The following is a 22808-nucleotide window of genomic DNA, read 5'->3' as shown; positions in this document are numbered from 1 at the left end:
GAAGAACAGAGAAGAGCAGTAAAGATGATTAAAGGTTCTGGAGGTGAAATTGTATTATGAATGGTTGAGGAAGTTAAGTATGTCTGTTGAAGAGAGGGATAAGGGGCGACATGATAGCAATCTCCCAATACTTGAGGGTTGTCACATAAGAGGGGACTTCTCTAGGGCACCAAAGGGCAGGACCTGAAATACCAGATGGAAACTCATCAGAGGGAAATCAAACCTACAGGTAAGAAAAAAAAATGTGGACAGTGAGAAATTAGTCAATGGAATAGTTTGCTTCCTGGAATTGTGGGTGCTCTTATCACTGGAGGTTTTCAAAAATAAACTGGAAAACCATTCGACAGGGACGGTATGTGTTGAAGGGGGGATTGGATTAGAAAACCTTCCAACCCTACGATTCTGTGTTTTTGTATTGTGGATTTTTAAAAAATAAATTTTATTGATTTTACAATTAAAACAAACCAACAACACATACATAAATGAAAGAGAGAAAAAGAAGGGAGAAGAAAATAGAAAGAAAAAAATAGAAAACAATTAAAAACATTCTCATCTTCAACACTTTGTAAGACCTCTTTTTTAATCCTTATTTTATGCCATATACACACACCTAATCCTTACTACTATGGATCTATCCTATCCTCTTTTGCCCTTTAGTGTGAAGTCTATCTTTGGTCTATCCATTTGTACCAGCAGTTCCAGCTGTTGTAGTATATTGAAGTGTCTTTATTTTTTAATGCCAAAGTTAATTTGTCCATTTCTGCACAACTTGAAATTTTTGGAATAATCATCTCCTCTGATGGAACATGAGGCTGCTTCCAACATTGTGCAAAAGCCAATCTGGCCGCTGTCAAAATGTGTATTATTATATATTTCACTTTTTTTGATATTTGTTTATCAAAGATCCCTAACAGAAAGGACTCTGGTTTGAATTCAATTTGTTCTCTCATCATTTCTTCCAGCCAATTTCTAATTTTCTGCCAATATTTTGGAGCTTCTGTACAGGACCACCACATATGGAAAAAAGTTCCCTCTTTTTTTTTTTTTGCATTTCCAGCAATTCGGACTCATTGGGGTGCATCTTCGCTAATCTCGAAGGAGGAAGATGCCATCTATAAAACATTTTATAGGCGTTTTCTTTGTATGCTACCAATTTTGTAATTTTATTATTTCTACCCCAGACGTTCTCCCATTCTGTTATGGTGATGCTACGTCCTATATTCCTACTCCAGGCTATCATGTTCCCTTTTACAATTTCTTCTTCTAATTCTACTTCCAATAAATAATTATAAAATTTTGCTATATTTTTTTTGCCAGATCCTAATAAAATTTTATCTAAGTGCTGGAGTTTATTGTTAATTCCAAATTCTTTCTTGTCCTGTTTATATCTACTTTGAATTTGAAGATATGCCCACTGATCAATTTTTAGTCCCCGCTCTTGAAGTTCTTGCCACGATTTCAAATTTCTTTGCGTATCCAATAGGTCCTTATATTTAATCATTTTAGTGATATCTAGATTATTTGGGTGAAATCCAAATTGGTATTTTTAAATAGTGTTTTTTCCATATTTTCTTCCAATTAGTTAATAATGAGTCTCTGATTAGGTGTCTGTGAAAATATTTCTGGCTAGTTTTCCCTACATCCCATAAAAAAGCATGCCACCCCCTCTGCAAGTCATGGCCTTCTAAGAATAATATTCTCTTATTGGTTAAATTCACCCATTCCTTCACCCATTCCGTATTGTGTTTTAACTGTTTAACAATTGTTTGCCACCCAGACTCACTGGTTTGAGATGGAAGGCTATACAAATGGTAAGAATGAATGAATGAATAGAATAGAATTCTTTATTGGACAAGGGTGATTGGACACACAAGGAATTTGTCTTTGGTGCACATGTTCTCAATATAAGAAAAAATAAAATACATTCAATGAATGAATGAATGAATGAATGAATGAATGAACCGGAAGAGTAAAAATAATATCTAGTTTCATTGGTTGTGACATCTCAATCTAACCTCCAGCTACTGATAAAATTGGGGGGTGAGTTCTGACACTTTCAACATTTTAGATTTTTTTAAAAGACTTTGAATACCAAGCATGAATTAATTCCTTGGAGGGAGGGAGGGAGGAAAGGATTCTTAGATTTTGATGCTTATCCGAGTTAAAAGTTCCTATCTTCTTTCCCGCATACAAAAGCAGGACAATAAGCTCATTCTCCTGATATTCATTTATTTTTCTCAGCTGTTGGTCTGGCTGCCAGCCACCATGTGGTGACAGTCACCAGAACTGGTGACTTTCATAACTGCAACAGCTGTTAATGGGATTAGCCAAGGAAACAGAAAACAAAACTTTCATTGACGGCCAACATACTGTTGGTTATATGGCCACTGTATTGTAATTCTTAGGGCTGCTTTCAGCAAGCCAGAAAAAAGAACAAAACACTGATCTATGAATTGTTCCCACGAATTACTTTGGGGACAGCTACTTTGAAAACCCAGGGTCACGCTTTTAAAATAAAAGAAATGCTAATAAGCGAGGGATATCATTGGAAAAAAATATATCATCCCAAAATGTCACTCGCTATTTTTATCTCTCAAAAAAGTAGGGTTAACCTAATCCTATTAATTTATCAAATTAGGTACATTGAGCTTTGTTTTATTTAGAAAAAAAATATAAAAAGAAAATATGCAGTGGAAGCTCAGTATGGTGTCAAATGTTGATCGTACATTCCTGTGGAATTCTGGTAGGTATGCAATATGTCACGGGTGCAACATGACATTATGGATTGGCCATTCCACACCCTTCATGGAGCTGTTGTGAGGTCATTACCAACTCCCTTTCAGAGCCTGGAATGCTGGTGGTTGACTTAAAAGAAAGTTATTCATCAGTCTAATTGAGTGTTTCTCAACCGTGGCAACTTGAAGATGTGTGAACTTCAACTCCCAGCATTCCTCTGAAGGTGTGTGGACTTCAACTCCCAGAATTCCTCTGAAGATGTGTGGACTTCAATTCCCAGAATTCCTCAGTGATTCTCATTGCTGACTGGGGAATTCTGGGAGTTGAAGTCTACACATCCTCAGGTTGCCAACACCGCAAAATGCTGGTCTAATTATTTAAAAGGATCTCTCTTATCACACGCCTCATATGTCAGTCTACCGTTCAATGGTTTGGCCATCTTTATTCCCGGAAGGAGTCCAACAGTGCCATGATCGCAGACCTACTAAACTTACAGAGTTGTGCGCTCTGCCCAGAAGATTTCAGCAACAGCTTCAGTTCAAAGAGAACCAAGGCCACATGCACAGCGTGGCAACGCAAACGTTCCGTACGGAAAAGGAAAGCGATGGCAGCTTCGAACTGGGCTGTGAGGAACAAGACTTGGAAGTAGAGGAATGGCTGCTGATTCACGGCAAAATGTGATTCGCCTGAAGAAGAAAAGCACAAAGGGAAGGATGTTTTTACAGCTGATCTTCAACGATGCAGACGTCACTGTGAAAAACAGGTTTGGGAAAGCAGACACGTTGCTAAATTGTTTATTTTACTGGACTTGCAACCACAACTGAGCCCAACATTTCCGTTACTAAGCAAGACAATTTGTGAAAGGAGTTTTGACCCATTTTACAAACCGTTCTTGCCGCAAGTTAAGTGAATCACTGCATTTGTTCAATTGATAACTATGGGTTTTAAGTGAATCCCCATAGAATTTGTCAGAAGGTCGTAAAAGGGGATCACATGACCCCAGAACACTGCAATTGTCATAAATATGAGTCAGTTGCCAAGTGTCTAGATTTTGATCACTTGGCCATGGGGATGCTGCAATTTTTATCAGGGTGATAACTGGTGCATAAGTCACTTTTCCCTGTATTGTTGTAACGTCAAATGGGCACTAAATGAATGGTTGTAACTCAAGGACTACCACTTGAGCCAATTAACAGGAGTCGAAAGAATGACTGCAGAATTTAAGAAATTTAAAATTCAGGATAAAAATTAACAGTGACCCAAGTCCCAACAAAATCAACAATTTACACTTGAACAGAAGAGGCAGGCTGATTTCCCTATAGCATAACCTCAAAGCAACGCGAGAGAAAATTATTTCCTAAGAATATTGGGAAGGTTTTTTTTTTAATTTGATTTAAAAATCTTGTCACTTCCAGAACCCTGATAGGATATCTTAATAACTGGAGATTTAACAAGAAAACTACAGAAAAGGTGGCAAAGTAGATGGAATCATAACATTTCTTAAATATTGCTGCTAAGATAAGATTATGGTATCAGTCTGGCTTTTGAACAAAAGTCATAAATTGCCAGTTTCAGAGTCTTCACTATCTCCTAAAGCCAAGGTGTTCATACAAGAACTTTTACTTTGATGTGCCATGTCAGTTTATTGAACAAATTCATTTGTAAAAGTCCCAGCACCGGATCTGCTCAAGATCTGGGATCAGCTTTCTGCACAACAGAGTTTATTTTCAGAAATCTCCAGGTACTGTCCCTAGCTGAACTGACCGTAATCTTCAAGTAGTTGTTTCTGGAATTGGGACAATGTCAGCCTGTCTTGCGGTGCACTAGAACTAGTCTCGTCAAAGCATACTTGATTCAGCTGGAAAAAGACAGAAAAATTAATTGAGCACCCCTCCTTCCTTTCCCAAGGGATGCATGCAATATATTTTCCAAAAATGGAATAGGCCTACACAAAACTAACACCGGATAGTACCAACGGGTCTGGGAGGTATGGAGATCATTGAATAAACTGCACATGGATACAAGAAGATCCAGAAGCACTCTGAACAAATGGAGCTATCTGGTGACTTCTGCCCCTTGCAACTGTGGTGACACGCAGAAAACAACACATATGTGTAGCTACCCTTGGTGTCGTGATCAGTGTATACCTCAGGACCTCACGGCATTGTGACAGAACACAATTAACGTGGCTAGTTTCTGAGCAAGATCTGTTTAACTTGTGCATTTTTAACTTGTGCACTTTCATCTTGTATTTTACATTTTCATGAAGTGAGGTTTCTTAAATCAAACCAATAAGCAACCCGAAGACTTAGGATGATAAAACTCTAGTTACTGATGAAAGTAACTAGAATGACTCCGGTGTATCTAATGTATGAAATGCTTTCCAGAATGACAACCAACAGAAAGAGAAAACACAGGAAGTTTTGATCCTATGTTTACATACATATCTATGTCATCTCTTGGAAGAGTGACTTCTATTATATAGGTGCTGCAGTGGAGTAGGATAATAATAGCCGGACCATCTTCAATCATGTTTAAGTTTATATGAGGAAGAAAAAACGAATATTATAAAAAAATGGCAGCACAATCATTTTGAAGGAAAGTGATTACCTTCAGCCAAAGATAATCCTCTGTTTTATCCGCCACTTCACTGTGGTTATCGGCAATATCACACCGGCCTATGATACAATACACGGTTCTTTTGTAAGGATCAGTGTTGTTTCTCAGCGCCCGTCTATAATGGAGGCGAACTTTGTTCTCGGTGGCAGGAGAAAGCCTACAATTTTAAAAAGGGAAGCTGAAACTTGAGGTGTCTTTAAAACAATCAAATTTGGAGTTTCCTTCTCAAAGCAAGCTACCCATGCTTCAAAAGTGGTCTTTTGAGCCAAGCAGCTTTCCTGTGACAGAAATACTGTTTTCTTTTTTTTCTTTTAATAAGTTTTTATTAGGTATAAACTTTAAAAACATTGAACTGTGATCTTCTTTGACATACACTTTTGTCGTGGCATGTTACACTCAAAAAGAAATTTTGTACATTGATATACATATATACATTTAATCTTTATACATTTTGATTCCTTCCCATTTAGACCTTATTCCATTTTGCGAACTCCCTTTCATATCCCTCTATGGTAAAATTTATCAGAGGTGGAAGGGACCTTGTAGGTCATCTAGTCCAACCCCCTGCCCAAGCAGGAGACCCTACACCATTTCTGACAGATGGGAGTCCAATATTCGACTCATCTTTATCCTTCAGTTCTAATGTCAACCTATCCATTTTGGCACATTGTAATATCTTAACTATCACCTCGTCTTCCCTATGAATTTCTCTAGCCTTCCAATTTTGGGGAAATGTCATTCTTGCCGCTGTGATTACATGTATTATTAGAGAGGTATCAGCTTTACTATACTTCTCTGCCATTATTCCCAATAAAAACAACTCAGGTTTGTAGAAAAAAAATTAACCCCGTCGTTTCCTCTAGCCATAATCAAATTTTATACCAGAACTCCTGAGCCTTTTTACAGGACCGCCACACATGGTAGTATGTGCCCTATTCTTTTAGACATTTCCAACCATTAGGTGATTGGTTTCCATACATTTTGGCCAATCTAGCTGGTGGGAGATGCCACCTCTAGGACATCTTATACAGGTTTTCCTTGTACGATGTGTAAAAAAATGTTCTTTTTTTAATTTCGCTTTCCAGGTTGATTGGGAAATACTGTTTTCTTGATGCCTTTTTGCTGACTGAACTCCGCTGCTCATGTAATTCACAGTATTTTATATTGCAGAAACCGATCTAATAATATAATTTTCAGTTATCCAAATTCAGAGCTGTCATGTGGATCAAAAGAACAGATCTGAAGTACCTCCCACCAACATAATGTAGCTTCACACTCAGAAAGAGTGCTTAATTTTAAAAATAGATAGGTTCCAATTGAAGCAAAAAATAAAAGTGCATTTCTCAAATGGCTGCACCTTCTGTGAGTCCCAACTGCTTCAGAATCATGAATTTAAGGCAGTGTTTCTCAACCCTGGATACTTGAAGATAGATGTCTGGACTTCGATTTCCAGAATTCCCCAGCTAGGGAATTGTGGGAATTGAAGTCCACACATCTTTAAGTGGCCAAAGTTGAAAAACACTGGTTTAAGGCAAGGTTCTCCAACTGGCCACTTTAAGACTTGTGGACTTCAACTCCCAATGTTCCTCAGACAGCTGGGAGTTGAAGTCCATGAGTCTTAAAATGGCCAAGGTTGGAGACCCCTGGTTTAAAGTATCAAAAGTTTTCCACACAACTTGAAAGCCTGAAGCTCTCTTTTCTCCGAGTTGATTTTGAAGGGTGAGCAGAAATGCCCAGCATTTAAAGTTCCAACCAGAATCATGACTTTCAATGGAATTAGTTCTTCTGCCTCCCGCCACCCCCTGACATTCATACTTTTTCTTGGCCTCTTCCGGCGTTACCCAAGTACCTTTTGTCTTTGCTGTGCATGTACTCCTGGAACCAAGTTTTGAAATCTCCCAGCTGGTGCTGAGCCAGGTTCACCACTTGCATGGCCGCCATTAAGTCCCCGCATCGCATACAATAGTAAATGATTGCCCAGACAGGATGACCTTCCACTTCCCCATCCTAAAACAATAGAAGCAGGAAAACGTCCAGAGATTTGACTTGTTGCAGACAGTCCTTGACTTAAGACTGCAATTGAGCCCCAAACTTTCAGTTGCTGAGAGAGACAGCTGTTAAATGAGCTGTGCTCCAGTTTACAGCCTGTCTTGCCGCAGTTGTTAAGTTAGTAACTCGGTTGTTGAGTGAATCTGGCTGCCAGGGTTCCTGCGATTGCCCTAATTAAATCATGAGCCTTGAGCCAAGGTTCAAAAGAAACCAAAATATTTATGAGGAGCAACATGACCGGCATTAACCTGTATAAAGCCAACTCTGAGACACCTAATTTATTATCACCTACGACCCTTTTTTTCCCCCACTCCCCTCGGCGTGTCATAAATCAGATTCTCCAACGAAACAATCTCACTCTGCAATGCAGGATTTTCGTGGGCAGAAGATCCAGTAGCCTAGGCTACAATCTCCACAAGATAAGCATGCAGCACTGCTCCCTCAGGCCTTTCCCCCCTCCTGCTAATAGCAACTCGGAAAGAGGCATAGGAATGATTTACGAGTTGACATTAGCTTCCCCACTGACATGGCTTAGCAGGCGGTCGCAAAAGGGGACTACAGCACTCTGGGACACTGCAACTGTCATAAATATGAGTCAATTGCCAAGTGGCTGAATTTTGATCATATGACCATGGGGATGCTGCAATGGGTTAAGTGTGAAAAACAGTCATAAGTCCCTTTTTTTCAATGTCGATGTTCACTAAATGAATGATTATAAGTCAAGGACTTCCGATATTGTAACAAAGACCTTGAATTTAGGAGATAAATGTTGAAACGGTAAGTGGTACATACAATCAACTGAAGGTTCCTCTGTATAAAAATAAGTCTTGCACTTATTTAAAAAAAAACACGCTTAGTGATATTCAAACCCTATCTGCCTTTTGGAAAAGGTGCTTATTCATTCTATATGGACATATTTTTAGAAATTATATTTGCATATTCATGAATGCAAATTTCATCTCTCAGGAGCCGCCAAAGATGCAGGGAGCCATTTTAGCAAAAATTTCCATTTACACAGATGTCTTTGTGCTCCAGACAGATGGGGAATTCTTCAAACTGCTATAGAATATATGGTCAGAGGGGAATTGGTGAACGCTGTTTCTCCCTTCTCTCATTTATAGAAAGCTTAGCTACGGAATGTGCTTTTCCGTGAATGAAAACACACCACCAGAGACCATCCGTTATTTTTTCTTGATGCGGTTTTTCATCACCGAATCCTCACGCTGAGAAGAATCTTAAGAGGTTATATTGCAGAAATCTCTATTCATTGCAGCACCTTCCTTAAATGTGTTTACATTCTGCCAATGAAGAAAAACCCACTATCTTGCCAAGCCATTTACAAAATCCCACCGTTAAACTGATCTCATTTTTAGAAATGTTCTCCCAATGCTCATTCAACATCTGGTTCTTTGCAGTTTCTGCTTATCTAAATCCCGGTCTCTTTTCAGGATAACATTCTTTATTTACGGGACCTATCAAATGCTCATTTTTCCCTTTGTCAGGTTAAATATACCAGGCTGTTTTTCTGATCTATGTTCTTTTTAAAATGTAGCACCCAGATGTGAAAATGCTATTTCACGAGCAGCTTGTGGTGATCAAAACTTAGGTACTTCTGTATTTTTTTATATACTGTATTTTTTTAATATTTAACATAATTATTATTATAATTACAATTTTCATTATTACTATTATTACCAGAACATTTGTTATTTCTCTGTAAAATGAAAGGGACGTAGACCATACATTATTTTCAATATATATATATATATAAAAAGACTTAGGTGCTTCTGCCATAAATAAAATTGATTGACTGATACTCATTCCTTTAATTAAACAATTTGTAAAGCAATGCTCTAAGCAGGATTAAAAACCAAACCAAACCAAACACAATATAGATAAGAACCAAAATCAACACAACAATGCATAAAAACACACACAAGGTCTAAAAAGAACCCACCGCTAGTTTTTCAAATGATCTTAGGCTACGCAAAGGATGCTGTAGGAGAAAGCGCTTAAGACTGCAATTAATATTTTTCAGCAGGCTTTCCAAAAGAACCTTAAAACCCTTTAAAAGAGCCTTTGGCAACCTTGAGAAAGCTAATGCAAAGTGCACCATTTGCAAATATTATAAACGCTCCACCTGACGAGCGCATTTCTGCCGAGGTAAATGAATAAACCAAATTTTGCTAGGACCATGGAATCCTGGAGGTTCCTACCTGCAGCCCTGGAACAGACACTGGGAGTTTGATGTTCAAGAAACTGCGGACTAACTGGTAAGTTCCGGGTACTCCGCCCAGCTGGGCTTGGTGCAAATTTCCAAAGACGGTCATCAAAGTGTAGTTCTTGTAGCTGCAAGGAAACAGGCATGGCGTAATCAGTCAGGGTCGCTGAACATCCTTTGACTGATTTCACACAAAGCATCGGATTCAGAATAGAGCTGCGAAGGGTTCTTGGAGATCTTCTAGTCCAGGCCCTTTGCTCAAACAGGAGATTCTATACCTGTGATGGCGAGCCACCGGCCAGCTGGGCTTTGGGTTTCCGGCACTCTGGCACACACACATGCACACACGTTCCAGTTTGGGCACTCGGTGCCAAAAAGGTTCGCCATTACTGTCCTATATAGCAGGGGTCTCCAACCTTGGCAACTTTAAGACTAGCGGACTTCAACTCCCAGAGTTCCTCAGCCAGCAAAGCTGGCTGAGGAACTCTGGGAGTTGAAGTCCGCTAGTCTTAAAGTTGCCAAGGTTGGAGACCCCTGCTATATACCATTTCAGACAACTAACCATCAAATCTCTTCTTAAAAACCTCCAGGGATGAAGCATTCACACCTTCCGGAGGCAAGCTGATCTCACTGTTAATTGTTTATTGCTCTCACGGTTAGGAAGTTCGTCCTTCATTGCAGGTTGCTTCTCTCCTTCATTAGTTACCAACCATTGTTTCTTGTCCTGCCCTCTGGTGCCTTGGAAAATAATGTGACCCCCCCTCTTCTTTGTGGCAGCCCCCCAAATACTGGAATACTGCTATCATGTCTCCCCTAAACCTTCTTTTCTCTAGACTAGCCAAACCCAAATCCTGGAACCGTTCTTCATGTGTTTTAGCCTCCAGGCCTTTAATCATCTTAGTTGCTCTTCTTTGCCCTTGTTCCAAAGCCTCAACATCTTTTTTTGTCATGTGGTGACCAAAACTGGATGCAGTATTCCAGGTGAGGCCTTACTAAGGCTTTATCAAGCGGTACTAATACGTCCCGTGATTTTGATTCTATGCCTATTTCTATACAACCAAGGACTGTATTCACTTTTTTAGTTGCTTCCTCACACTGCTTGACTCGTGTTTAAGTGATTGTCCACTAGGACTCTTAATGTCCGTCTCACGGTAACTGTTTTCAAGCCAGGCTACACCTAATCTGTATGCATTGGTTTTATTATGTGTGTTTGTATTAGTATTATGTGTAACTATGTTCAAAGGGAGCTCAGACCTTCTTAAAATAATAATTCTACCAGGGTTCTTTCCTTTCCTTTGCAGAGTACAAGTAGTCTTTGATTTACAACCGCAACTGGAACCAGCCCTATGACTTTATATGTCATGGAAGCTTCCTGGGAGTTTCCCCCCCTCTATTTAAGGATTTATACCTCTGCTCAAGATATTGTAAGGCCTGCCTTACAAACTCCATCTGCACCTCCATGCTCGTCCGTATTTTCAATGCGTCACTGGCGGGAACCAGCAGAACATCTGTCATTTGCTTCACCATGGCCCACAAGTCAGCAATGTTCTGCAAACAAGTGTGAAAGGGACGTAGGTACCTTGAGGCACAGCTTGGTAAAAGATGGCATTTCAAACGTATGAGTTGATGGACAGGCTCTAAGATGATTGATAGATAGATAGATAGATAGATAGATAGATAGATAGATAGATAGATAGATAGATGTGTGTGTGTGAGAGAGAGAGAGAGAGAGAGAGGGAGAAGGAGAGAGAGGGAGGGAGACAGACAGAGACTGTTCATAACTAGAGCTGTACATGGAATTCCCTTGAATTGTAGTCACTTTAATAAGCTGATTCATTAAAGGAGACACCGCTTTTTTCAGGCTATCCTGGAAGCCTGGAAAATAGCAACTGTTTTAATAGAACAGCAGAAAGGCACAAGGCTTGTAAGACCTGCAAAATACCTTTTTCAAAATATTTTCAGAGCAAGCACAGCTCTGAAACGGGACAGACAGAAGGGAGGGAGGGAGGGAGGGAGGGAGGGAGGGGAGGGAGGAAGGAAGGAAGGAAGGAAGGAAGGAAGGAAGGAAGGAAGGAAGGAAGGAAGGAAGGAAGAGAGAGAGAGAGAGAGAAAGAGAAAGAGAAAGAGAAAGAGAGGGAGAAAAAGAGAGAGAAAGAAAAGAAAGAAAGAAAGAAAGAAAGAAAGAAAGAAAGAAAGAAAGAAAGAAAGAAAGAAAGAAAGAAAGAAAGAAAGAAAGAAAGAAAGAAAGAAAGGGAGAAGGAGGGTGGGTGGAAGGAAAGAAAACAAGGGAGGGGGAGGGGAGGGAGGGAGGGAGGGAAGGGAGGGAGGGAGGGAGGGAGGGAGGAAGGGAGGAAGGAAGGAAGGAAGGAAGGAAGGAAGGAAGGAGGGAAGGAAGGAAGGACTGTCACATACTTTCACAAAACAGGGAACAGATGAGAACGATGGTTCATTAGATCTAGCAACAAAGGCTTGTCATGAATTTAGATCTCTTGAAGGTCTTAATAAATAGAATACATTTATCTCGATCTAGGGTACGTGTTTTGCAGATCTTCCTTTATATTTTAAAAACCAAGCAGTTTTACTGTTAAGTGACAGGCTGCTAACCCAAACTAACCAGTCAGGATAACTTTTGAGACTAAATAATAAAGAATACCTTATCATCCAATTCTGACACAGTAGCACAAAGGTCTACCAAATTAGGCTGAAGATGCCCGTTCACAATCTTCTCATTATACATATAAATCTGAAAAAGAGCAACAGGGACAGATTTCTACCACAATGCAACTCTTCAAAATGTCTTCAAAGAAAAAAAAAAACCAAGAAAGTCCAGTTGCATCCTGAAAAAGCACCTTTGAGACAACCATGACCTGGATGGCTGAGAATCTCCATGGACTATCAAACTCCCAGAATTCCCTAGCCAGCATAGGAATTCTGGGAGTTGAAGTCCACTTTTCCAAGGTTGGAAAACGTTGCCTTAAGGGGACTGGAATCCAACTTCAAATGGATGAATATGCATCTAAACTCAAAAATCCAAATACTCCTAAGCACACAAACGTATCATTTTACAATACCTGTTTCTGGCGGATGATAATTCCCAAGAACCATAATTTCAAATAAAATGGGGCTCTAGAATGCTGTAGGTCATCTGCTCAGCCTGGCTGGCTGGAATTTAGACCTTTGGACCAGTTGTCTTAAGCCCTTTAAAATGACCGGACGACAGTATGATTTGTAAGTTTTGCAAACCTACAAAATCCTTAAAGTGCCAGATACGTTTTTGCTATAATAAGACTGTCAACTCATAAAATATTTCAAAGACAGGACTGGGTGTGTGGGGAAAGGTGCAGGGAGAAAGTTTTTTAAAAATCAAGATGGCACCCAATCAGCCAAAGCCTTTTTCCCTTTACTTCTGTCTCCTACAATTGACACACCTGTTATTGGCACAGATTGCAAAGATCTTTGTTGAAGGAAAAAGCCCAGAGTTTCCTAAAACAGCTCCTGGTTCGGCGTACTCACCTGGCGGGCGTATGCCATCTCTGTGTTGTCCAAGGAACTGCGACCTGGTGGAGGCAACTCACTGACGTAAGTAGGCTGTTGAGAAAAGACAAAAAGGCTGCTCAGCCCTTGGAAGAGAATACTTGTAGCTTAGGGTTAACTGTGGGGGCCCTGTGGTGCCCCCTGAGCTGGGTGGTTTTCTTGCAGATGTTTCATGTACAAACTAGGTTATGTCATCAGTGCTAGAAAAGAGTGGGGTTTGGGAGGAGGAGGAGGAGGAGGAGGAGGAGGAGGAGAGGAGGAGGAGGAGGAGGAGGAGGAGGAGGAAGAGGAGGAGGAATTTTTCCTCTGGAAATCCAGTCCTACTCCTTACCATTCATAGGGTATTCATCCCAAATTGATTTTCTTGCAGACATTTCATGTCCAAACTAAGTTATGTCATCAGTGCACTGATAACATTCACTGATGTGGTAACCTAATTTGGACCCTTATTCCCTTGTTTACTTTTTCACTAAGCACCTCCCTAATTTTTTTTTTTTAAAAAGCAGAATTCGGCAACCAGCAAAACCTTTTCTTTTTTTACTTTACATAATTGGGTGTTCAGTATTTAAACAGTAGCCAGCCAGAAATCCCGTTTTCCTGCCTTCTGATATGCTTATTCTTTATAACGTCTAAGGTTTTACTTCTCTGCTCAGACAAACCCCAAATATGTCATCAAATTTAGAAATGTGTTCTTTTTTTAAAAAAGGAAATCCATATAATAAGATACAAAAAAGTACGTGAGCTTTAAAGAAAATAGGAGAGGGGAGGTTTGTTGGTTATATTTGTAAAAATAATAAAGGAGGGAGGGAGGAGAGGAGGGAAAGAGGAGAGAGAGAGGAGGAGGAAGGGAGGGAGGGAGGAGGAGGAGGGAGAGAGAGAGAGAGAAGAGGAGAGAGAAGAGAGAAGAAGAGAGAAGAGAAGAGAAGAGAAAGGGAGGAAGAAGGGAGAGAGGAGGAGAGGAAGGGAGAGAGAAGAGAAGAGGAGAAGAGAAGAGAAGAGAAGAGAAGAGAAGAGAAGAGAAGAGAAGAGAAGAGAAGAGAAGAGAGAGAGGAGAGAGAGAAGAGAAGAGAAGAGAAGCCTTGGCTGAATATAGCTATGTTTCTGAGGATGAAAGAAAAAAAAACCATAGGATTCATTTATTACAACAAAAAAACCAAATACTGAGCAAGGCAAAGCGAAATGGTGTTTTGGGGCACAAAGAGGTGCTCCCACAGCACCTGTATGCACATCTTCAACGCTCACACTTCTTTTTCTAAAAATCACATGTTTGCCCTCCACACCTGCAGCACAATCCTGGCAAAATACAGGCTTGATTTTTGGTTTCAGGAGCTGCAGATGGGCGCTAAGGGAAAACCGACTGAAAAGAATCCTAAATTACAGAGGACTTTCCATTCTACTGAAAAAGCGCCGGGAAGCTGCCTCCCAAAGTCGCCCAGGTATCCCCTCCTCGGGTGCTCCTGCGTGTTACAGCAATGCGCCACGATTGAGCACTTGAGCACGACAAAAACGGAGGAAACTCAGTACCCGCATCTCAATGCAGGGGAGGGGAGGCGGGGCGGGGGCGGGACAAAAACCAATGCATTCCCCACCAGGCTCCTATCGATCTCTCGGAGGCACGGATGGCAAAAACCTTGCAGCACGCTAAAAATATCCTCGCCGTTTGGTTTTTGCACAGGTAACGAAAGAGTTGCGGTGCTCAATATATCATTACAGCCAAAAAGTCCAATGGATTTAGAGATGAGATTTTTTTTTTCTTTGTCACAAGCTAGGTGGCCCCGATTGGTTTTTCTACTGTCAACTGAGGGAGATGCCAGCAGCAGAAAACGTCGCCAGCCAGAATGCAGCTGCCTTTCCCTTATTAAGCTTCACTTGTTGCAAGCATCAAGCACCAAAGCGTGCATCATTCATCCAAACAGGCCACAGCTACGGCCGTTCCCAGGGGCAGCGTGATAGGATATGAGTGGCCAGTGGAGATTCTCAACTCATCCAGGTCATGGCTGTCCCAAAGGTGATTTTTCAGGAGGCAACTGGACTGTCTTTGTTTTTTTCCTTTTGAAGACGTTTCTCTTCTCCTCCAAGAAGCTTCTTCAGCTTTGTCAGGATGGTGGGGAATGGAAGGATTTATATTCCTGGCAGACAGCTGGTCATTTGCGTCCTTTTAGAGGGTCGTTGAGGCCACTTGGAGGTTTATCTGTAACCTCAAGAGTCACTTGAGTAGTGCAAATGGTTCCTGTAGTTTGCAATTTTTCTGGAAATCCGTTCATGCTCCTGCACCATTCAAAGGGGGGGGTTTCATCCCAAAGTATGTCGCTAAATGTGTTATGGAGATTCTCCCTCACCCAGGTCATGGTTGTCCCAAAGGTGCTTTCTCAGGAGGCCAAAAAAACTCCAGTTGCCTCCTGAAAAAGCACCCTTAGTTAGGACATGAGTGGATGCAACACCGCCAATTACCCTCTCTTTGCTCGGTCTCTTCGCTTGATCACGCTCCAAAGGGGCAGGAAGATAGGAGAAGGGCAGAGGTTGCTTCCTAGCTGCTGTTGAAACAGGATAAAATCGCAGCCGTGCTTTGCAAGCAGTCCTCGACTTACAACAGTTCATTTAGTGACCGTTTGCAGTTACAACAGCACTGGAGAAAAAAAAATGACTTAGGACCATTTTTCATACAACCATCGCAAGCTTCCCCGCAGTCCCGTGATCAAAATTCAAATGCTTGGCAACCGACTCGTATGAATGACGGTTGCCATGTCCCTAGGGACACGTCGGACCAGCAACGTCCATGGGGAAGCCAGATTCACATAACAACCAAGTTACTAACTGAACAAATGCAGTGATTCAGTCAGCAGCGGTGGCAGGAAAGATCGTAAAAAGGAGGCAAAGTTTACTTCACAGCTGTCTCGCTTAGCGACAGAAGCGTTGGCCTCCGTTGTGTTTGTAAGCCGAGGACTACCTATATCACCAAAAAAGGAAGTGGAGGGCAAAACTAGGAAGACGATTGCAGGAAAGTGAGACAAGCAATTCCAAGAAGTGGATTCTTGATCTCTGCATTATTAGACTGCCCAGTTAAGTTGTGTCCATGGCTGGTCTAGTGGAGAGAAGGACCAGAGGAGACAGGAGAGCAGTCTTCCAGTATTTGAGGGGCTGCCACAGAGAGGAGGAAGGGGTCAAGCTATTCTCCAAGGCACCTGAAGGCCAGACAAGGAACAATGAATGGAAACTGATCCAGGAGAGATTCAACCTGGAAATAAGGAGAAACTTTCTGACAGTGGGAACAATCAAGAAGTTGCCTTCAGAAGTTGTGGGAGCTTCATCACTGGAGGCTTTCAAGAAGAGACTAGACAGCAGTCAGTCAGAAATGGCGTAGGGTCTCCTGCTTGGGAAGGGGGTTGGACTAGATGACCTATACAAGGTCCCTCCCAACTCTGATTATCTGTTACCTGTAAAGTTAAAATAAGTCAGGTATTTTTTTTCCCTTTTAACCAGCTAGTACGCCCTTCCATTTAGTGAGCGGTGCAAACTTCAAAGGAGGCGAGATCCGTAGGTTGCTTTCTTTGAACTACAAAGACTGTCTTGGTAATTGACTTTATTTAAGTGTAATGTGTGGGGTATGTTTTTTTTTTTTTTAAAAACCCATCCAAAGCTTGGAAATCGGCTCTCTTGCTGACCTACCTCCTGCTGCGTTTGAATCTGTGCTTTTCAGCTGATTTTCCGAATCTGAGGTATCAATTAAAGCCCTATTGTATCTGTAGGATAAGAACCTCTCTCTCTCTCTCTCTCTCTCTCTCTCTCTCTCTCTCTCTCTCTCTCTCTCGCTGCAAAAGGGTAGAAGTGCAAATCTACAATGGAGAAATTTAAAACAACCAGCTTTTAACGCAGCAGATGCACTTCAACCCTCCTGGGCCTTTGAGTCTGAAGCAGAGAACAAAACATTTTATCAAGGGTTTCTAAACCCTCTCACAGCGACACACCAGATATTGTAGCAGGCACGGCATGAGAAAATGAAAGAGGAGAGGATGACAGATCACGTTTCAATCTCTTTAGCCATTGGGGGAGTCGAAACGGAGAGGGCTTTCTTGATGCTATTCCCCCCCACACACACACCGCTCTCATTTGTCTAGAATCTCTATGTAGAAAAGCGAAAGACCATCATCACAAAATCTCCAGAAACGTAAAGTCTACAAACTTGACATTTGGCCTGTATGTTCATTCCTCTTGGCTTCTAGGTGCTCGCTAAGAAAGGATTTTTCGAAATGACCATCAGAGCATTAGTATTTCCAATATCATTATTATTAACACGCTCTGATGCTAAGGAGTTCTACTCTCCCTCCTCACCTGAAAAGAAATCTCTTCCAAATACAAAACACAAACAGAAGAGAGGAGTTTCGGTTTCAGAGCACCAAGCAACTTTAGTCCAGAACAGTTGAGCTAAGCCACGCCCAGGCTCCTTGCTGTCTCCTTCTTGCTCACACAGCAAATACTGCTTCCAAACAGCCCCCAACGCTCTCTGATACTGGTCCTGTAAAAGGGCTCAGGAGTTCTGGTATAAAATTGGATTGTGGCTGGAGGAAATGACGGGGTTAATTTTTTTCTACAAACCTGAGTTATTCTTATTGGGAATAATGGCAAAGAAATATAGTAAAGCTGATACCTACCTAATAATACATGTAATCACGGCGGCAAGAATGACATTTGCCCAAAATTGAAAGGCTAAAGAAATTCCTCGGGAAGACGAGGTGATAGTTAAGATGCGCCGAAATGGATAGGTTGACATTGGAACCGAAGGATAAAGATGAGTCAGACTATTGGATTCCCATCTGTCAGAAATGGTGTCCTGCTTGGGCAGGGGGTTGGACTAGATGACCTACAAGGTCCCTTCCATCTCTGATTATCTGTTATCTGGAACACTGACAGGATGCTAGCCAGATGAATACTGATGGATGCTGGTCGGCAGAGGCACGATTTTTCCCCTTATTTTCCTCCCCCAAAACTAAGCCCGATCACCTAGTTTCATAGCGTAGCACGGGAACAGAGCTAGTTCTGAATAACGCCTTCCGACGTGGCAGGAACCTCTGAATATTTGGTCCGCAAGAACAAGCAACAAGTTGACCAGGGTTGGAAGGAAGCTCAGAATCATAGGATGTTGAAAGAAAGTTAAACCTTAGTCCACAAAAGCCCAGAAGCAGCTGAAAGCTTTCCAAAATAGCTTGCCAAATCCATTAAGTTCAGCCACTGCAAAGCAGTAATAGATCCTAACTACTTTCCAGGACCATTACTTTGAAAAAAAAACAACGTACTGCCAGTACCGAGTACAGTGAGTTGTCAGCACAACAATTTCCAAGCAAGGAACACTTCCAGGAACCATAAAGAAAAATGTTTCCATGATTAAAAAAGAAAAAAAAACTTGGAAGGAAGAGGACAAAAATCCAGGAGTTTGCTGAAACATTCGATTGTTACTATTTTAAAGACACTTAGCCAATTCCCGCAAGCAAGCAGAAGAAAAAGGAACTAAAATGTTTGTAATGAAGAGCATTTTAAATAGAAAATAGAGATGGGGAAATACATAGCTTGAAAAACTATAATTAGGGATATGTACATTGTGATTCTGGGCAAACCAGAGGATGAGTACTTTTTTTAAATAATAATAATAATAATAAATGCCTAAAAGGAATAATTCATTAAAGGGAACGTATAAAAATGTTTAAGATTCAATAATAGAGTTTAACTTTCTATGGAATATTGTTTTTACTATATTATAAATTTAATTCTCTCTTTTTTGTTTTATTATTCTAAAATGTAGTACTTAGAATGTACTAAGCAGAATCAGTATGGAAAGTATGTATTATTTTAAGTGTTAAATTTAGGGGAAAGATAAAAAGTTGTCATACTTCAACCAGTGATTACAGGAGAAATATTGTACTAGAAAGAAAAGAAAAATAGATAATTGAAAGAGAACGGACAAAAGATGCAAGTATAATTATTTAAACTGAGATGGAATAAATAAAATAGAATTAAGAGAGTGAATGAAGAGAGAAAATATATAGAAAATATAGAATGTTAAATAAGATATGAAATAGTATATTAAGTGAGCATGAATTTGATTTATGTCTGTACAAAAAGATGTTACCCGGGGTAAGCCGCTTTCCAAAAGAAGTTTTATGTATTTATGTTTTGTGTTTTGTTTGTTTATCAAAACGTTAGAAGAATGTTAGAAGAGAATAATGAAATTTTAAATAAGACAGGTGGGTATAATGAATATATACAATTTAAGGCAGAAGAAATATAATTGAATAGAAGGAAAGGGAGAAATAAAGAGAAGTTGGGAAAAGATATGAAGCTGAACAGATAAGATAAATATACATATTAAACTGTGCTGGTATGGAAATGTGATAATTTGGAATTATCCTGTCTTTAAATAAGATGTTGTATTTGTTTTTGTTTTTTTAGAAAAGATGCCCTGTGTTATTATATTCTACGTTTTGTTTGTGTATTGTTTTTTAAAATTAATAAAATTTGTTTTTTAAAAAAAGAATCAAGAATCATAACGTACAACACTTAATGATAGTCATAGGGTACAATCAACAACCAATCAACCTGTAATTTAATCATTTTATTGCAAGGAAGGATAAACTAAGCCTGAACATTTTAAAATTGCTTAAAAAAAACCAAAACAAACCTGAAGTCAAACAAATAGCTGGTTAATTCAAGCCAATAATTTTACGAATGCAGTTGCTCCATACTCTTTTCCCCACTCCCACCCCTCCAAAAATACCTCATTTTCCTGGGTGAAATCCAGACTGTCTTCTCCAGAAGCCAGCAGAGTATGAAGGATCCGCTGCTTCATCTGTTCCCATTCAACCAACATTGATTCTCGGTGATATTCTTCTGCCAAAGCAAAGGTCTGGGAAGAAATTGATAAAGAGAAAAGAACAAACCATCATCCCAACTTCAGTGAAAACCTAGTAGTTACAAAGACATTATAAAACGCTTTGGTTTATCATCTGCCGAGGAACTCAAAGTATAATTTAACCTGGCTACTGGATGTCTAGGGAGGTTCTCATTCATCCTGGAAAAAGGTTGTCCCAAAAATGTCTTTATCAATCTCTATATATAAAAGCGAAATGCCACTTACACATCATCACAAAACCTCCAGAACCGTAAAGCCTACAAACTTGTAATTTGGCATGTATGTTCCTCTTGGCTTCTAGAGGCTCACTACGAAAGGCTTTTTCAAATGACCATCAGAGCATTAGTATTTCCTACATTATTGTTATTAACACGCTCTGATGCTAAGGAGTTCTATTCTCCCTCCTCACCTGGAAAGAAATCTGTTCCAAATGCAAAACGCAAGCAGAAGAGAGGAGTTTCAGTTTCCCAGCAGCTACCAGCTTTAGTATAGAACAGCTGAGCTAAGCCACGCCCAGGCTCCTTGCTGTCTCCTTCTTGCTCACATAGAAAACACTGCTTCAGTTTCCATACAGCCGTGAACTGTCTCACACACTGACAGGACGCTAGCCAGATGAATACCAGTGGATGCTGGTAGGCAGGGGCACTTTTTTTTTCTCTCCTTATTTTCCTCCCAAAAAAACTAAGCCTGATCACATAATTTCGTAGTGAAGCACAGGTATCCAGCTCGTTTTATATATTAAAAAATTCCATATGACTCGAGACTGCCCCTGCAGTCAAACTATAGCTCATGTCTTCTTAAATTGTACCTTCTATTTGGATTTGCGGATCCATCTCATAAGCCTTCACCTGATAAAATACCTGGGGAAAAACCACCTTTTCATGTAAAATTGCTGTTATCGGATCAGTCCAATGTAGCCTCTTCAAATGTAGCCAAATGTTATTATACTTGTCTGAAAAATTAGGGAAGGTTTTGACCGCCCACTGCTAATTCACCAACTAATTATTAAATATTACCTTGTCTTTTTTTATTATTATTTTATTTTATTTTGGAATGCTTCTTAGTTGCAATGCTGATCTGTGGCTATAATAAAATTGCTACTGCTGCTCTGATTTTATTGTAAAGGCAACTGGACGTTTTTGGTTCTTCTTTAGGACATTTCACTTCTTGTCCAAGAAGCTTCTTCAATTCCCCATCAATTAATTGGAACTGAAGAAATTTCTTGGATGAGAAATATCTTTAAAAAAAAAAAATCAGAAAGCCCAGAAAACCAAATACTGGAGACCAAGGTTCCAGTTTCCCAAATGGGCTTATTTTCTCCCTAATTCCAAATCTCACTGCTCATCAATTCCAAAATGGCATAAAATACGTTCCCAGCCGCCTACATCTCTGTCATGCTTACAAAATTATTACCTTGGGTTTCACCTTCCGTCTCATCCTCAATTTCTCTGTAAACAAGAACTGCAGAAGATTCTAAATGCATTCGCCCTCCCAAGCTTTCATGGATTAAAATTATTTCCAGTAACCAAGGTTCTTGGGCTCTGATGCTTTCAAACCGCAGAAAGCAGAATTACGCTAAATGTGATCTTTTTTTTTCTTTTGCTCATAATTTATTCATTTTCTTAAAAACCATGTTTGATTTAGGAAACCCAAAGTGGGAGGACAATTTGGGGGAGTTAATGGGATGGGAAGATTAAAGAGAGATTCAAGAAGGGTGGGGGGGAAATATATATATATGGATTTTGCAGGGTGGGGGAAAATATATATATATGACCACCCTCAAGGATGGAGAACTGAGCTCCGTTTTTCAACTTCTGCCAGATGTCTATGCTCATTTATTTCACATCACCTGGAAATAAGGAGAAATTTTCTGACAGTGAGAATAATCCATGGAACAGAAGTTGCCTTCGGAAGTTGTGGGAGCTTCATCACTGGAGGCTTTCAAGAAGAGACTGGACTGCTATCTGTCAAAAATTGTGTAGGGTCTCCTGCTTGGGCAAGGGGTTGGACTAGATCAGGAGTCGCCAACCTTTTGGACCTCAGGGAACACCAAACTCATAATTTTAAATCCTGCAGACCAGAGACCCTGGGAAAATCCCCCAAAAAAGTCTGCAGGAAAATTCCCCACCCCGTTTTCCTGACAAACAATAGTTCTTTATTTGGGATCGCAGGATACTGTCTCCCGCTCCGTTCTCAGGGGGAGAGAGAGAGAGAGAGAGACTTTTGGCTTCGTGCAAGGAAATCAGCAGAAGCAGCAGAAGTCTTTCTTTCTCTCTCCCAAACTCCACCAGAAACAAGTCTTTGTGAGACTTGTCATGCCAAAGCAGCCTCTTGGAGCAGGAGGCCTTGCAGGGTCCCAAAGACTCATTTCTGGCGGAGTTTGGGGGAGAGAAAGAAAGACTTTGGCTGCTTTCCTTGCGTGCAGCCAAAAGCAGAAGGAGGAAGCGGAAAGAAGCAGCCCGGTGGCCAGACCAGGCTCCTCCGCCCCTTTCCCCACTCCCTATCTGTTGTTTGCAATGCGAGTGATGCACACAGGCCATGTGGGTAGCGCAGCCTTGTGTTCCCACGCAGCCTGGATTCATTGCTTTGGGGGTGACATTTCTCCGCAGACCACCAAAATTTTCTCGCAGACCACCAGTGGTCCCTGGTCCCTGGCTGGCAACCAATGATCTACAAGGTCCCTTCCAATTCAGCCACTTCGCAATTGACTCATATTTATGACAGCTGCAGGATCCTGGAGTCACGTGG

At 40.6% G+C, this 22808-nt stretch overlaps 1 protein-coding gene across 2 annotated transcripts in view; it reads right to left on the bottom strand.

Moving 5' to 3' along the window:
* The window catches only part of NUP93 (nucleoporin 93), a 122261-nt gene that overhangs the window by 15792 nt on the left and 83661 nt on the right, over positions 1–22808 (bottom strand). For both annotated transcript variants that reach the window (XM_087940512.1, XM_087940514.1), the window contains 9 exons: positions 19926–20054; positions 13139–13213; positions 12279–12368; positions 11034–11173; positions 9621–9753; positions 7205–7362; positions 5347–5512; positions 4501–4594; positions 3231–3422 (listed from right to left, as the gene is read on the bottom strand). In XM_087940512.1, the coding sequence (XP_087796638.1) occupies positions 3231–3422; positions 4501–4594; positions 5347–5512; positions 7205–7362; positions 9621–9753; positions 11034–11173; positions 12279–12368; positions 13139–13213; positions 19926–20054 (1177 nt within the window). The remainder of the gene's footprint in view (positions 1–3230; positions 3423–4500; positions 4595–5346; positions 5513–7204; positions 7363–9620; positions 9754–11033; positions 11174–12278; positions 12369–13138; positions 13214–19925; positions 20055–22808) is intronic.

The sequence above is a fragment of the Pseudonaja textilis genome, chromosome 11 (assembly GCF_049901715.1).
Source record: "Pseudonaja textilis isolate UNSWEBS1 chromosome 11, rPseTex1.2, whole genome shotgun sequence".
Lineage (NCBI taxonomy): Eukaryota > Metazoa > Chordata > Lepidosauria > Squamata > Elapidae > Pseudonaja > Pseudonaja textilis.
The sequence above is the reverse complement of the archived record's forward strand: the minus strand, read 5'-3'. Positions and strand labels throughout refer to the sequence as shown.